General features: G+C 38.0%; 1 protein-coding gene across 2 annotated transcripts in view; it reads left to right on the top strand.

Annotated features, from left to right (window-relative positions):
• Positions 1 to 15,741, top strand: part of RECK (reversion inducing cysteine rich protein with kazal motifs) — an 89,313-nt gene that overhangs the window by 52,825 nt on the left and 20,747 nt on the right. For both annotated transcript variants that reach the window (XM_075745237.1, XM_075745238.1), the window contains 8 exons: positions 3,164 to 3,197; positions 4,038 to 4,235; positions 4,627 to 4,894; positions 6,381 to 6,560; positions 7,478 to 7,690; positions 8,480 to 8,616; positions 12,186 to 12,326; positions 14,776 to 14,964. In XM_075745237.1, coding sequence (XP_075601352.1) covers positions 3,164 to 3,197; positions 4,038 to 4,235; positions 4,627 to 4,894; positions 6,381 to 6,560; positions 7,478 to 7,690; positions 8,480 to 8,616; positions 12,186 to 12,326; positions 14,776 to 14,964 — 1,360 coding nt within the window. The remainder of the gene's footprint in view (positions 1 to 3,163; positions 3,198 to 4,037; positions 4,236 to 4,626; positions 4,895 to 6,380; positions 6,561 to 7,477; positions 7,691 to 8,479; positions 8,617 to 12,185; positions 12,327 to 14,775; positions 14,965 to 15,741) is intronic.

Here is a 15,741-nt window from a genome sequence, read left to right as displayed (position 1 = left end):
CTTTGTGGATGGTAAAGAGGGAAAATCTGAAGTGAATCAGGTGAAAACTTGCTGCTTGGATGAGGAATGATGCTGCAAATTCATTCTCAGTCTCAGAGAAATTACGGAGTATCTGTGCTCTTGTGAGAAAAGATCTAAAATTTGGTAAAGGATATTAGAAGTATGAAAATAAAATGTCTGAATTGTTACATTATGAGGTTTTGGGCATTGTTTTATGTAAGACAGACTTTTGAGTTTTTGTGTGAGGTGTTCTCAATAGACCCATGCTTTTACTTGTGATCACTAAAATTATAAGTAGCTGGTGTCCATCGAAAACTAACTTGCATTTTCAAGTTAGATTTGTGTTTATTCTTTTAGAGTTGTTATTTCAATGCCACATCTGCCATGGTTTACCCATGGTTTAAATTAATTTGTGACTGTAAATAGAAGGTGCTGCATTGCAGTATTTGGACTGTCCTTTTTAAAATCTTGTGTTTGACTGTTAACATATTTCACTAAACAAAAATATATTATCCAAAAGATGATATAATTGTGAGACTAGAAAACAGGACTGTGGCACTATGATTTACATGGCATAAAGCGTAATTGGCAAATTGGAACTTTAAATTACTGCATAAAATAAAATCATTAATAGCATGATACAAACTGAAACATCAAGGCTTGAGGCTTTTCAAATCTAAGTTAAAATGTGAGTCTTCCATCCTTTGGTACAGTAAATACTTCTTTTGGGTATTCAGATTTTCATCAGAACTGTCTATGCAGGAATGCTAATTCATTTGAATGCTGATTCACACAGAGAGAGCCAGTTCTGAAGTGCTTGCTCTTAAATGAACAACAGAAAAGAGGATGAAGATACCTATGAAAATGAAGAACAACATTCAAAAAGGAATCATGTTTTTACTTGAGTACTTACATGAGGAAAAACATTAAAAAAGGGAAAGTGGAATTGTAGAATTCTCTGGTTCTCTAGTGGAATACATGTGCTTAATGAGTAGCACTTTAACAAAATAAGAAGTTGGGACTTTATAGTATTTACTGATTCTGGTGTCAGGATTTAAGATGTCTCTGAAGGTAAGTAGATAAGGGAAAGGGTGCAGAAAGTGTCGGTTATATACTGATTTAGTATATAAGTTATATTTAGTATATAACTTTAGTGCTGTTTAGTAGAGAAGAGACTGCCTGTGCCAATCCTGTGAATAGAGATATGTTCTGTATTTACCCTTCCCTCTTCGGCATAACTGAACATAAGCAAGCTGCTTAACAGGAAATCCTCAGCATTCAGATGTTGTAGTTACTGGTATTTTTATGAGTTAGCCACTGGGAGAATTGATCACTTTGATATTTACTTTGTTTTCTCTGTAATCTTACCTAGATTGTAGGGGAGAAAATAAGGATGCTGCCAAAACAGATTGACTCAAATGATCTCTGACAAGAAAGCAAGTAGATTAAAAAAACTCCTGCGCTCTAAACAATCTCTAAGACAAAAAGAAAAATAAAAACAGCAAGAGGATTCCTAACACATTTGTATTTTCTTCACTTTAAAAATATAACACTTCCATCCATTTGCAGCAGTACAAAGATAATTTGGGATACTGAGTTCTCTGCAGTGCAGTAAATACTAGTAACTAACATAGATGAAGAATATAGTGAACCACTGAGCTTAAGATAGGTCTGCATTTTGAGGTCTCTTTCTTATGTAGAGGTAGTAGCACATCTGATGTTTTTCTGTACTGAAGCAAGATTTTAATCCCACAATATGTTTGTGGATCAGTATGATGGTGTTTCTGTTTTCTTCTCTAGATACTGTGTAAAATACAAATTTGTTTAATGATGGGGATAGGGAAAATTAAGGAGATTAGGAACTTTATGAAGATGGGGATTGTGTTTTGTCACTATGTTAGTATATTTGATCACTTATAATCTGGTGTTCTGACAAGTGTGGAGGTCAGATGTGAAGAGGGTTCAAATTTCTTTTCTTTTTCACAAGTCTTTGGTAATCGTCAGTTACGTTTTGGAATTTCAACTTCATCACTTCATCTTTTCCTGGAGTTCCAGAAGTGTGACCAGCAGGTCGAGGGAGGTGATCCTGCCCCTCTACTCCGCTCTGGTGAGACCCCACCTGGAGTACTGTATCCAGCTCTGGGGGCCCCAGTACTAGAGAGACATGGAGCTGTTGGAGCGAGTCCAGAGGAGGGCCACGAAGCTGACTGGAGGGCTGGAGCACCTCTCCTATGAGGACAGGCTGAGAGAGTTGGGGTTGTTCAGCCTGGAGAAGAGAAGGCTCCAGGGAGATCTAATTGTGGCCTTCCAGTACCTGAAAGGGGCCTACAAGAAAGCTGGAGAGGGACTGATGGGACAAGGGGTAATGGTTTTAAACTAAAAGAAGTTAGATTCAGACTAGATACACAGAAGAAAGTTTTTACGATGAGGGTGGTGAGGTACTGGAGCAGGTTGCCCAGAGAGGTGGTAGATGCCTCATCCCTGGAAACATTCAAGGTCAGGTTGCACGGGGCTTTTGGCAGCCTGGTGTAGTGGAGGGTGTCCCTGCTCTTTGTAGGTGGGTTGGACGAGATGATCCCTTCCAACCCAAACTATTCTATGAGTCTACAAGTCTATGATTGCTCTGTGGATTAGAGTCCTCTGAAACAAAACGTCAGAGTCTATGTGTTTCCTTTCTTCTGTCACTTAACATGTATATCCCCCAACTGTACCTTTGGCTGCAGTTTGAGGGAGTTGAATGCATGATTTAGCTTTTAAGGTATATTGTTGTTGAGTTAGTTTGTTGAGATTTTCTATTTGCATGTGTGCATCTGTGCAGAGTTCTTTTTTTCACATAGACTCTTAAAAATCATTGTCATTAAAAAATACATTTTTGAACATCCTATTATAGCATGCTGTTTCTAAGTTAGTCCAGGAAATCTTCCTATTTACTTTCTTGAATATTTATCTATTTTATTATGAGTGCACACAGAACTCAAGTGACCCTTGATCTTTTAATTTCCTACTTCCAGTGGTTTTGTTTAGTGTTTTTGTTTTAATCCAATCTAATGGGTACAAATAATAGCAAAGTTAGATTTATTAGCTCATTATAAGAAATGACTCCACATTTAAATATTTATTTGAAGTTTACTGGCTTGTAACACTATTTTTGTTTTGATTTCAGAATGCACTCTTTAGTTGCATTAACAGAAATGAAAGTAAGTATGTAATGAATAGATTGTGGGTTTTGTTTTTCTTTTATATTGTTCTATCCTCTTTTCTCTAAAATGTCAGAAGTTCTGTGAGTGTACATATACACAAATCATATGGATTTGGTTCCATAGAAGGACAAACTGCATGCATAAATTTTCTTGCTCAAGTGAGAAGGGTTTGGGGCTGTTCATATAATTTATATCAGTTTTTTGCATATATGGGGGTTTTTTCTGTCATATTTTGATGATTGCTTAGAAGCTCATCTTTTTCCTTCTTCTTTGTTCATTTGACGAGTGTTAAGTAACAAAATTAAATGCATAGATGAAGTCTTGCACCATGCGAGTGTTTTGTTCCCTGATGTCTATGTAAAATAAAATCAGTCTCAGAATTAATTCTAGTAAAAGTGTTTCTCAGTAACTGTATTTAATAATATATAAAAAATGGGTTATTCACAATACCTTCTGTATTTTTTGAATGAGTTTTAGGATACTACTCATGTTTATTTGTTTATTATTAAAATCAGTCTAATTATTCAATTATAGGACAAGTCCGGTTACCTTAAATAAGAACAAAACAGCTGAAGATAAAGTTCAGCTAGGTTGATGGTGTCTTGAACTTGAGTTCAAGGTGGCCTTAGGGACTTTTTTTCTCCAGCCAAACAAATGTAATTTGGCTCCTTACAGCTACTCTTGGTAGACCGAGATTATTTTAGTAGAGAAGAATTTCTCCTTTTTTTTTTTCACAGTGATACCTTAAGCATCATTGTGCATGGTACAGAAATGCTCATTTCTTCATTTCGCTGTGTAGGAACCCATGGATTTTCTGTTGTTTGTTTGTTTCCCCAGTGGGGTCAGTCTGTTGCAGTTATGCAGGTCATCATACAAACTGTCGGGAATATTGTCAAGCAATTTTTCGGACAGACTCTTCTCCAGGTCCTTCACAAATTAAAGCGGTTGAAAATTACTGTGCATCTATTAGCCCTCAGCTTATACACTGTGTGAACAACTATACACAGTCATATCCAATGAGAAATCCTACAGATAGTAAGTATAAAAAATTCTTCTTTACTGAAAGTTATAAAAAATACTGAGAATGTTTGAGGATTGTATGTACTTTTTATATAAAACGTGTTATTGTATAACTCTGTTGTATAAATTGTATTAATGTATTTCTATATTGTAATGATATGAATTTATATAATGAGAACTTGTGCTTGTTAGTGCATTATTGATTTTTATTTATTTTTTAATTCTACATATTATTTGTTTTCTTCCAGAGTTGACTCTGCATTTAAAAGAAGCAATGTTATTTGAGATTATCTGGGGGGAGGGAAAGCCTCCTTATAGCACTTTTTCTCTGAGGGCTATTATGTCATGCATCTTGGTGGTTGTTGTGGTATGCTTGATCATTAACTGTTTTTAATTTTTTTAACAGGTTTGTATTGCTGTGATAGAGCAGAAGACTATGCATGTCAGACTGCTTGTAAAAGAATTCTAATGTCAATGAAAACAGAGCTTGAAATTGTTGATGGACTTATAGAAGGCTGTAAAACAATGCCTCTCCCTCAGGATCCACTTTGGCAATGTTTTCTTGAGAGTTCAAGATCTGTTCACCCAGGAGTCACTGTGCACCCTCCACCTTCAACGGGCCTCGATGGAGCTAAGCTCCATTGCTGTTCTAAAGCAAATTCTTCCACATGTAGGTTAGTACCTCTCTACCCTCATTTCCAATTGTGAAAATGCTTCAGAAGTTGTCTCATATCAGGCCTTTGCCCAAATCCTGCTATGTACGTCAAATAAAAAGTTCTAAGAATTCTTAGAAAAAACCCACAGGTTTAAGTAATCAGATGGCTGTCACAATCTGTCCAATACCTACTTTGTATCTCGAAAAATACTGTTCCATAAGAGGGATCACATTTTTCTCACTTTTAGCACGGGCTTATTATAGCAGACATTTTAAGGTGGTGAAACCTATACCTGACTTGTGATTGTAATAGCCAATATTGCAATAAGATGAAGAGGCCTTAACCAGATGCTAAAGAGAGCCAAGGGGACAATGAACTGCACAAACTCTCAAATACCTGGTTGCTGCATGTTAAAACCTTAGCAGTATTCCTTACTAGATGTTGTTCAGATTTTTCTCAGTGAAAAAAGGTTATTTAATAATTAAATTAGGTTATTTAATAATTAAATAATGGAACTAACTGTTCTGACATTTAAAAAATGTTTTCAGCAAATAGTTGCACACCTGCAAATAACTGTGATTGGAGCATTTTTACTTTAGAGTGGTTATCTGTCCACTTGAAAAGTAGATCATTATTGCATTTTAAATGCATCAGTATGTCAAAATAAGTTGCAAACATTGATTTTTGAGCTGTTACTTGCTTTTATATCAAAGGTTCCAGTAACAAAGCAAAAGATCCTGAATGCAGCAGGATCTTATGTGTTTAGTAGTAGATCATTGGAGTTACCTTATTTTTTAGAACATTGTAGCATAGGGCAGTTGATATAATATCTTTACTTGCTTGCATTGACAATGAGTTCTTAAAATGGATTCTTCCCTCACATTTTCAATATACAGTAGACTTTAATAGTACAGTGAAGTTCTATACCTTCAGCTGGGATGGGAACAGTTGTAGTTTGTAGGATAGTGCTGTGAACAAAGTGGCTTGGACCAGGAACCATCTCAAACACAAGCAACAAACAGTACACCTGTTTCAAACATGAGGGCAGAAGAAGAAATGTATTTTGCTTGCTAATCATTTCTGTAGAAGGAAAAGGTGTGATTTGAAGTTGAAAGATGGGATCAGTTGTTGTTCATTATCATGTCAACCTACATTTATTACAAGTAAAATTAGCTGGGATAGTTCTCACCTCAAAGTCATTAGTTCAGGTTTCCAGCTATTACATTTTATTGGATATTGTAGTTTTATATTCTGAAGTCTTTCAGTCTTACTAGCTTAAAGATTTGCTAGCATTCTTAAGTAAAACTGGAAAACTTAGATAACAGTGAAGTGGGATTATTTGCTTTGAGCACAACATTTGGATACTCTTGCAGACTTTGTGGGCACACAATCTTCTACAGTGAGTGTAGGCTGTTGTGATCAGCAAAGAAATGATAGACTCCGCTATATATGAACAACTGCTGTTCTTTTGATTTTATTTTCTTTGTCTATATTTGTTTTTCAGAGAGCTCTGCACTAAACTTTATAGCACGAGCTGGGGCAATTCACAGAGCTGGCAAGAATTTGATCGCTTTTGTGAGTATAATGCAGTTGAAGTTTCCATGTTGACCTGTTTAGCAGATGTACGAGAACCTTGTCAGCTGGGCTGTAGAAATCTTACTTACTGCACTAATTTTAATAACAGGTAGGAGAGAGACACTGAATATTTTGTAAAGGAATTCCTGTGCTTTGATTTAAAAAAATAAAATGTTTTTCAGGCTTATTTTGAGATTTTATGTAGCTGTCTTTCTGCAAACATTTTTTAGATAATTTAAAAATAAGTAGTTTTTCTTTAGAATAAACTTTTGGAAATTATTTAACAACAGATATAACAAAACTTACAAGAATAAAAGTTAACCCATGAACTTGTAAAATGTCATCATGTATTAGCAGCATATGTTTTGTATTATAAATAAGGTAAAAATTCTTGTTAAATTTACATGTTACTCTTTTTTCAAAACTCCTTTTCTTTCAGAGATATTTCTGTGGTATTATACTCTATAGGGCAAAATGCATGATTTAAAAGTGGTGTCTGAATTAGTAATTGCGAGGTTACAAATTAAATTGTTTGAAATTAAAAAAAAATTAAAATTTTGTTAGCTATTAGAAATCTCTGGCTTTTTTTTTAAATAATATAGAGTGGTATGAGTGTTTTATGAGTAGTAGCATCACATATGTGATAGTTGCAGCCTGGGCAAATATAAAAGATACATGAGCTTGCATTAGTGATTCACCAGGAAACATTTGCACAGATATTCAGGGTATCTAAGATATTTGCTTTTAAGTCAACTTTGTTCAGGTAAGAAAAATTTAAGTGGTATTTGATCTAAGAGGTAGAGGTGAGAAGGGACTTTCATCAGCCTTGAGTCTTAAAGAGCTTATTTTCCTTAAAGACAGAATTCAAATTGGTTTTGATTTTGCTTAACTGTGGAAGGGATTAATTTCTTTTATACCACAAAAAGCAAGCCATATCAAGGTTGTAGAGTTCATATGGTGAAAGGTAAAATGTGTGGTGTTTTCTTTTTCTTGTATACATGCCATATCTTAACTTCTTCTTTTAAGACCAACAGAACTTTTTAGGAGCTGCAATACTCAGTCAGACCAGGGAGCCATGAATGACATGAAGCTGTGGGAAAAAGGGAGTATTAAAATGCCATTTATAAATATTCCTGTGCTTGATATTAAAAAATGCCAGCCAGAAATGTGGAAGGCAATTGCCTGCTCACTGCAGATTAAACCTTGCCACAGCAAATCTAGAGGAAGTATTATCTGCAAGTAAGTACTGTGAGTGAAAAAAACAGTTTATAGGTTCTGCTAAGGATTTTAATGAGAACTAAAAAGCTGCTGTAAGACTTTGTTTGACTTATGTTAGGAAAACATGGCAAGGCAAACACAGAAGGAAATGAGCTTTCGTAATTGCCATTGTTTGAAACTCCATCACTGTAAATGAAAGATGCTTGCCTGTTAATAAGATGGATGTACATGCTTCCATTGTAAAGTTGATTTATTGTTGGGGTTTTTTTTTACTCTCTGTGGTGTCCATAAAATCTTTCCTCTTTTTCGGTTTTGAGACCTACTGGTGATTTTAAGCTGACAGGTCTGAAAGAAATGAAGTTTATTTTTTAAAAAAATAAATTTTGCAAGTCGGTGATTCAGTAGAAGAAAGACCAGTTAATAGTACAGGTAGTGAATAGAGTTCAACCCATTTTAGATATTAGTAAATCAAGAAAATGCTGGGTCTTGAAAGATACACGTGTGTGATGCCATATCACCAAGTAAAGATCACCAAGCCCAAACTAGAGGAAGAGTAGTGTAAGCAATAGAATCATGGAATCACAGTCATAATCAATAGTTCCTGTCTTTGTCTCACAAATTTGTTCCTCCTCCTGTATGTTAAATATAGCATATACATATATATATAAAAAAAAAACCCCACTGCTGTAAGGTAGAAGGAGAAAATTGTGGATTTGGGGAAGGGAAGAACGTGGAAAGAAATCTTTTTCATACAAGACCTTTTTTCTTCAAGTAGTGTTCATGAAGTTCTATTTCTTTCTTTATCTGAAGATCAGATTGTGTGGAAATACTGAAGAAATGTGGAGATCATAATAAATTCCCTGAAGGCCACTCAGCTGAAAGTATTTGTGAGCTCTTATCTCCAACAGATGACTTGGAGAACTGTATCCCTTTGGATACATACCTAAGTAAGTATCAACATACCTATGCAACAAAATTAGAAACCAAGATAGAATCATTGAATCGTAGAATGGTTTGGGTTGGAAGGGACCTCAAAGATCATCTAGTTCCAGCCTCCCTGCTGCGGGCAGGGACGCCCTCCACTAGACCACGTTTCCCAAAGCCTCATCCAACCTGGCCTTAAAACACTTCCAGGGATGGGGCATCCACAACCTCTCTGGGCAACCTGTTCCAGTACCTCACCACTCTTAACAGTAAAGAATTTCTTTCTAACATCTAATCTAAATCGACCCTCCTTCAGCTTAAACCCATTACCCCTTGTCCTGTCACTACGCTCCCTGATAAACAGTCCCTCACCATCTTTCCTGTAGGCCTCCTTCAGATACTGGTAAGCTGCAATTAGATCTCCCTGGAGCCGCCTTTTCTCCAGGCTGAACAGCCTCAACTCTCTCAGCCTGTCCTCACAGGAGAGGTGCTCCAGCCCTCCAGTCAGCTTCGTGGCCCTCCTCTGGACTCGCTCCAACAGCTCCATGTCTCTCTAGTACTGGGGCCCCCAGAGCTGGACGCAGTACTCCAGGTGGGGTCTCACAAGAGCGGAGTAGAGGGGCAGGATCACCTCCCTCGACCTGCTGGTCACACCTCTTTTGATGCGGTCCAGGACACGGTTGGCTTTCTGGGCTGCAAGTGCGCACTGCCGGCTCATGTTGAGCTTCTCATCAATCAATTCCCCCAAGTCCTTCTCCTCAGGGCTGCTTTCAATCCATTCCCCGCCCAGCCTGTAGTCGTGCTTGGGATTGCGCCGACCCACGTGCAGGACCTTGCACTTGGCCTTGTTGAACTTCGTGTGGTTCATACAGGCCCACCTCCCCAGCCTGTCAAGGTCCCTCTGGATGGCATCCCTTCCCTCCAGCGTGTCGACCACACCACACAGCTTGGTGTTGTTGGCAAACCTGCTGAGGGTGCCCTCGATCCCACTGTTCGTGTCACTGACAAAGATGTTGAACAGTGCCGGTCCCAGTACCGACCCCTGAGAAACACCACTCGTCACTGTTCTCCACTTGGACATTGAGCCGTTGACCACAATTCTTTGAGTGCGACCATCCAGCCAATTCCTTATCCACCGAGTGGTCTATCCATCGAATCCATGTCTCTCCAATTTAGACACAAGGATGTCATGCAGGACAGTGTCAAATGCCTTGCGCAAGTCCAGGCAGATGACGTCAGTTGCCCTTCCCTTATCCACCAACGCTGTAACCCCTTCACAGAAGGCCACCAAATTTGTCAGGCACGATTTGCCCTTAGTGAAGCCGTGTTGGCTGTCACCGATCACCTCCTTATCTTCCATGTGCCTGAGCATAGTCTCCAGGAGGATCTGCTCCATACTTTGAATACTTATCATTGCTTTTAATAACTTTCATTATTTGTTTTAAAGACAATTGTATTTAATTTGAGACATTTTATTTAGCATATTAGAGAAAATTGGATTTTTCAGATTGCCATAGCTCATTACGTTTATTCCTTCTTGTATTGGATGTATATGGCAAGGTAGTTTTGGTAGCAGTGGAGGCTGCATGGGAAGATGTCAGGGACTGCACCGTGCCAGACACCTCAGCAATCGGCCCACGATAGGCCAAAGCTGAGAGCCATCTAGCAGAGTTTGTGGTGCCTTTGTGAAAACATGATTAAGAAAGAGCAAAAAGTGCCAGACAGGTGGATAAGAAGGGAACAGGAAGTGAGAAACAGCAGAGGTAGCACCAAGGTCGGAGGAGCAGGAGGAGAGGAGATGCTCCATGATCGACAAGGCAGCTTGTGGAGGACCCCGTGCCACAGCAGGTGGGTGTACCCTGAAGGAAGCTGCAGCCTGTGGAGAGCCCATGGTGGAACAGAGGAAGGTGTGACAAGGAATGAGCAGCAGAGAGAAACTGCTGTGTAGTGACCACAGTCCCCATCATCCCCGCCCCTTCCCAATCCCCACTGCACCACTTGGCGCAGGGGCAGAGAAATCTGGAGTGAAGGAGTGAAGGTGAGCCTGTGAAAGGGAGGAAGAAAGAAGTTGCTTTAATGTTTGTCTTTTTGTTCCCATTGCCTGAATCTGTAATTAGATATTTATTTTCAGTGGCAATAAATTTAGTTAATTCTCCCCAATTCAAGTCAGGTTTGCCTGCAGTGGTATTTCTTATGCAGTCTCCCTGTCTTTATCTGAACACATGAGCTTTTCTGTTCCTGTTCTACCTATTTTCTACCCCCATCCGTATTTGGGGTGGGGCACTGGGTGGGAGTTCAGCTGTTAGCTAAGGCTAACCCACCACACTTCTCTTTTGGGGACTTCATAATTTCAGTGGAAGTACACTAAACTGTATCATGTAATAATCTGGCTTGTTGAATTTCAATGATCTTTACCTACTTGAAAACAGACTGGTTAATCTTACCTTAAGAAAACTCTGTTCTCCAAGAAGTCATCTCACTTGCCAGAAAAGTACGATAATAATAAAATCACTGGCACTATTCATTTAGAGGACAAAAGCTGGATCATGCTTGGGAGGACTGATCTCAGATAAATGTCATGTAGACAGTAGCATGATTTAGAGCCCAACTTCTCGATGTACAAAATTACACTTTTGCCTGATGCATAAATTCTGTTCTTTAACTGTGCAATTAGAATAACCAAACCCCAAATTAAGTCTTGGGGCAAGAGAACATTACTTTAGTAGGTATGTGAAAGAATGAAGTTTTTGTGATTCTGTTTTCTTCTAGCATGTCTTCTCCCTCAGTGTGGAACACAATTGTATTAGTAAAATTTCATCTTGGTTCTAGATTTCATTGAAATTCAACTTTTTACATTATTTTCCAAATCTGCTCTACCCTATTACTACTTCCTATTGCACATTTATCTCTCTAAGATTTAGACCTTTTTAGCTGTATAGGATTTGTCTGGTTTAGACCTTCAAATTAAATTCTGATCTTTCTCACAATCCCAGGAACTTTGAAAATAGTAAAATTTTGGCTAATAAGAGCTGCAACTGAAAGCATGCCTCAACAAGTAAATTGTTCCCAGAGAGACAATATATTGAAGCTTTGGGTGGTTCTTTCCATTTAGCTGCTGTTTTCCATGTTGTCTTCCCTTTCCTTAATCTTGTAACAGGCAAACATTACTAGTGAGCTAAAGGGATAACAGAAACAAAAGTTTACAATGATGGCAAACTTGGTTAAACATCAAGTGTACTTTAAACCTCCAATTTGATAATTACTGCCTATGGGACTTCTCTTGATTAAACTGCCAGTCATTGTCAGTTTGTATTTTTGTCATACAGAGAAAATTATTGGGGAAACAGAGAGGAAATATATTTTGCTTGGGAAAAATCATCTGGGTCATTATTTCCAGGATTGAGGACTAAACTTTTGAAAGAAGTTAACTACCTTGTCATGTCAAGCTTCTACAAGTATAGTTAAAAAAATAAAAAATATTTCACAGAATTGTCAAAAATATTATTTTACTGAATGTAAGAAATGCCGTGCTTTACTGAAGAAAAATAAAGCTCATTTAAATCAATATAGATGCTGTATATTCTGTTTTCAGGCCCAAGTTCTTTAGGTAACATTGTAGAAGATGTTACACATCCATGTAATCCGAATCCATGTGCAGCTAATCAGTTATGTGAAGTAAATAGAAAAGGATGTCAATCTGGAGAACTGTGTCTTCCATATTTGTGTGTGCCAGGTAAGGGGTTTTGGACTTCCGTTTACCTGAATTTTGCTGATAAAGATATGTTAATGAAATTTTGTTGAAAGTTTTAAAGTGAATTGCTGATATCCCAAAAGAACTATTACCACAATTATCTTGTGTTTTCAAAAGCTATAGCCTACCTTCTAGCTCTTTTGATTTCTCAATGATGTTTCTATTTTTATTGTCCACTGAAACATAATGTCTTATTAGAAGATATATTAGTTATTTTCCTTCAGAAGAAATAAATCTCCATACATGGTCTCTGAGCAGCCTGCCTGCTATTTAAAATTACAAACATGCAATACTGCAAATACAGTGCTGCTCACTGCTTCTGCAGACACCATGACATGTATCACCCTGTATTTCCATATATAGCCTGTAGCCGTATCTGCATTATTTTCCTTACTAGTAAAAAAAATAGACATTATGTCTTACCTTGAAATCAGTGAAAATCAGAAAAAAAGGCAGAACCACAAGGCCGATTAGCTCTGTGTCTCTCACAAATCTGTATGTGGACTTGTAGTTTGGAGGAAGAAGACACTGACTTTGTGAAACAACAAAAATATGAATAATGGATCTTGTTCTGCTTTGTCCTTCCACGAGACCCATGGTACCACTTCTCATTAAAGATGATGTGTGGAGATGCAGCAGTACACAGCTGACTGCATTTCTGCTGCTGCTTCATTGAGAGATACTTTTAATGTAGGTGCACCTCCCTACAAAGGTACTTGTGGTTATTTGGGAACTTTTGGAACGTAGATGTTGTCTAACTTCTGCACCATATGAGCTGATTGGGGAGAGAGCCTCATGAAGAATGAGTTTCAGCTATCTAACTTTGAAATGGCAGGCTTGGCTGGTGTTGATAACAAGGATCAAATCTACAAAAGGAGGTGAGAGACTGTACGATGTCCAACTTCTACAGCCTCTTCATTGTTCTACCTCAGACACCAGTTGTGCTTGCCACAATTTTTCCCCTTCCTTTAAAGCAAAAGATATCATTCAGTGACATGAGGGATCACCTGTGGTTCTTGAAGCAAAGAGGAAAGCTTGCATTTGGTGACCGCCTGAACACATGTGTTGAGAGAGACTGAGCGAGTGAGAGCAACACTGATTTTTAAACTGAATTGCATGATGCAGCGTCCTTTTTTGGAGGAAGTGATAGAGAACATTACTGTAACTGTCTCAAATCAATTCCCTGAGCCTCTTTTTTTCCAGCAGTTCTGTGGCTGCTCACCAGCTTCTCCTATGATTTTTAATTACGAAGAGGAAAACTGGGGTTTGCTTCACTCGTACATCTGCTACACTTGTGCTCTTCTAAAAGTGAGGACAGACTTCAGCTCATTATTTTTGTGAGCCTAGGGGCATTGTTTTGGTTATGTTTCTATGACCCTTACAAAATACTTTTGTTTTTCTGAAAACCTGAGCATTATTACTATAGAGGTTGTATTGTCTTCATTTGCTGCAAAAGTCATTCAAAGTGATCTGAAAACAAGCTTACCCAGAGCTTTTGAAGAGACAGTTTACTACTTCTAAAGGTTGGAGGTGACTTTTCTGTTTGAATTCAATCTTTTTATTAGTTGAAAGTTTCGGGAGATTTGTTGCAGTTCATCACTTCTAGGGTAGTTTTCATAGAATCATAGCATCTTTTTGGTTGGAAAAGACCTTTAAGATGATCAAGTCCGACCATTAACCTAGCACTGCCAAGTCCACCACTAAACCACATCCCTAAGTGCCACATCTACATGTGTTCTAAATACCTCCAGGGATGGTGACTCAACCACTTCCCTGGGCAGCCTGTTCCAATGATAACCCTTTTGATTAAAAAAAAAAAAAAAAAAAATTACTATTTCTTTTGTTATTGTTTCCTTGCAATGTTTAATTCCTTGCAATTTTAAAACCATTTTTCTTCTTTGCCATTCTTTTTTTTTTAAACCCAGTTTTCCTGCTTTTTCTCCGTTTCTCCTCTCTTCACGTCTACCTATAAGAGTCTTTCAGCATTCACATAAGAGGTACAAGTAGGGAAGGGAGACACAATAAAATACGTGAAAGGGGGAAATGACTGGGATTTGCTTGTGAGACCTTTTAATTCAGTTTGTCTATTGGAGAGAGTGAAGCATATGTGGTATTTGTTATATCACATACGTTTCATACTACTACAGAACCATGGAAAATGAGATTACTTGAGAATTGTTGGCATGACCGGTCTTTTTTTCTCTGAAGTGACATTTCTACAGGTACTTCAGAACATTGTCTCAAGCAAATACCTTCTATTTCTGCTACTTGCTGCCTCTATGAAATGAGTGAATTTGTCTAAAGGGCAAGAGTAAGGCTGCTTTGGGAACACCTTAGCTTTTTCACAAATCAAAGAGTAGTAGTTATTTTTGGTAGGGGCACTTGCCAAAGTATTTACTAAATATGAGCTAAAATTTCTCCTTGCATATAGGTTGCAAACTGGGGGAAGCCTCAGATTTTATTGTCCGTCAAGGTACACTTATTCAAGTTCCATCCTCAGCTGGTGATGTTGGTTGTTACAAGATTTGTACCTGTGGACACAGTGGCTTGCTAGAAAACTGTATGGAAATGCATTGTGTTGACCTCCAAAAATCATGCATTGTTGGAGGACAAAGAAAAAGTAAGTATTAGAACAGTACTTGTATCTTTATACAGCACCGGTTACTTAAGTAATGAATTTTGAGGTACATATGAAGACCCAGAGGATCTGAATGCAGAGTTTATCAGAAAATACAAAAGTTAATGTTTGCATCCCCATATATAATACTTGTTTAATTCTTACATATGCTGGAGGGTTCCATTATTTAAACCCGTACTCAATTGTGTCTGTGTCAACCAATGAAAGTCCTGTGTGAAGAGTGTTCTTAGTACACCATTTTTCAACCAAAAAGTCACTGACTTGCTTCACATCACTTGTATTTTATAGTACTTGATAATAGGCAGCTTCCTTTCTGGTAGAAGAACTTGCTGGTGGGACCTCTGAGGGCTGAGGAGGGAAAAAGTTCTGAGAGGAGCCAGTAGGCAGCAGGGATGAAGCAACAACAGCAAAGCAAATTGATCGGCTTTAAGTGTGCTGTAGTTCTGAGGTTTAAGCACAGTATAACTGCCTATAAATGGCTGCCCATTTCCTGGATTCCAACTTTGCTGGTACTCTGAGTCTACTTTTAACAGCATGGGATATCCAGTGACCAATAGAGGTGTCCGGGGAAGAGTATGAGAAAAGGCAGAGGACTTAATCATACTTGCCATGAAGTATGAATATTCTACCAGAATCTGGTCTGGCCATCAAAACCCTTGAGCAGGAGGAGATTTCTTTACTGGCCTCAAATGGGTTTGCGGGTTTTGGTTTCGGGGTTTTTTCCCTTCCTTGGATTTTAAATACGGGTTTAAAAAAAGT

This window comes from Balearica regulorum, chromosome 2 (assembly GCF_011004875.1).
Source record: "Balearica regulorum gibbericeps isolate bBalReg1 chromosome 2, bBalReg1.pri, whole genome shotgun sequence".
Taxonomy (NCBI): Eukaryota; Metazoa; Chordata; class Aves; order Gruiformes; family Gruidae; genus Balearica; species Balearica regulorum.
Note: the sequence above shows the minus strand (reverse complement) of the source record. Positions and strands in the feature narration are given on the sequence as shown.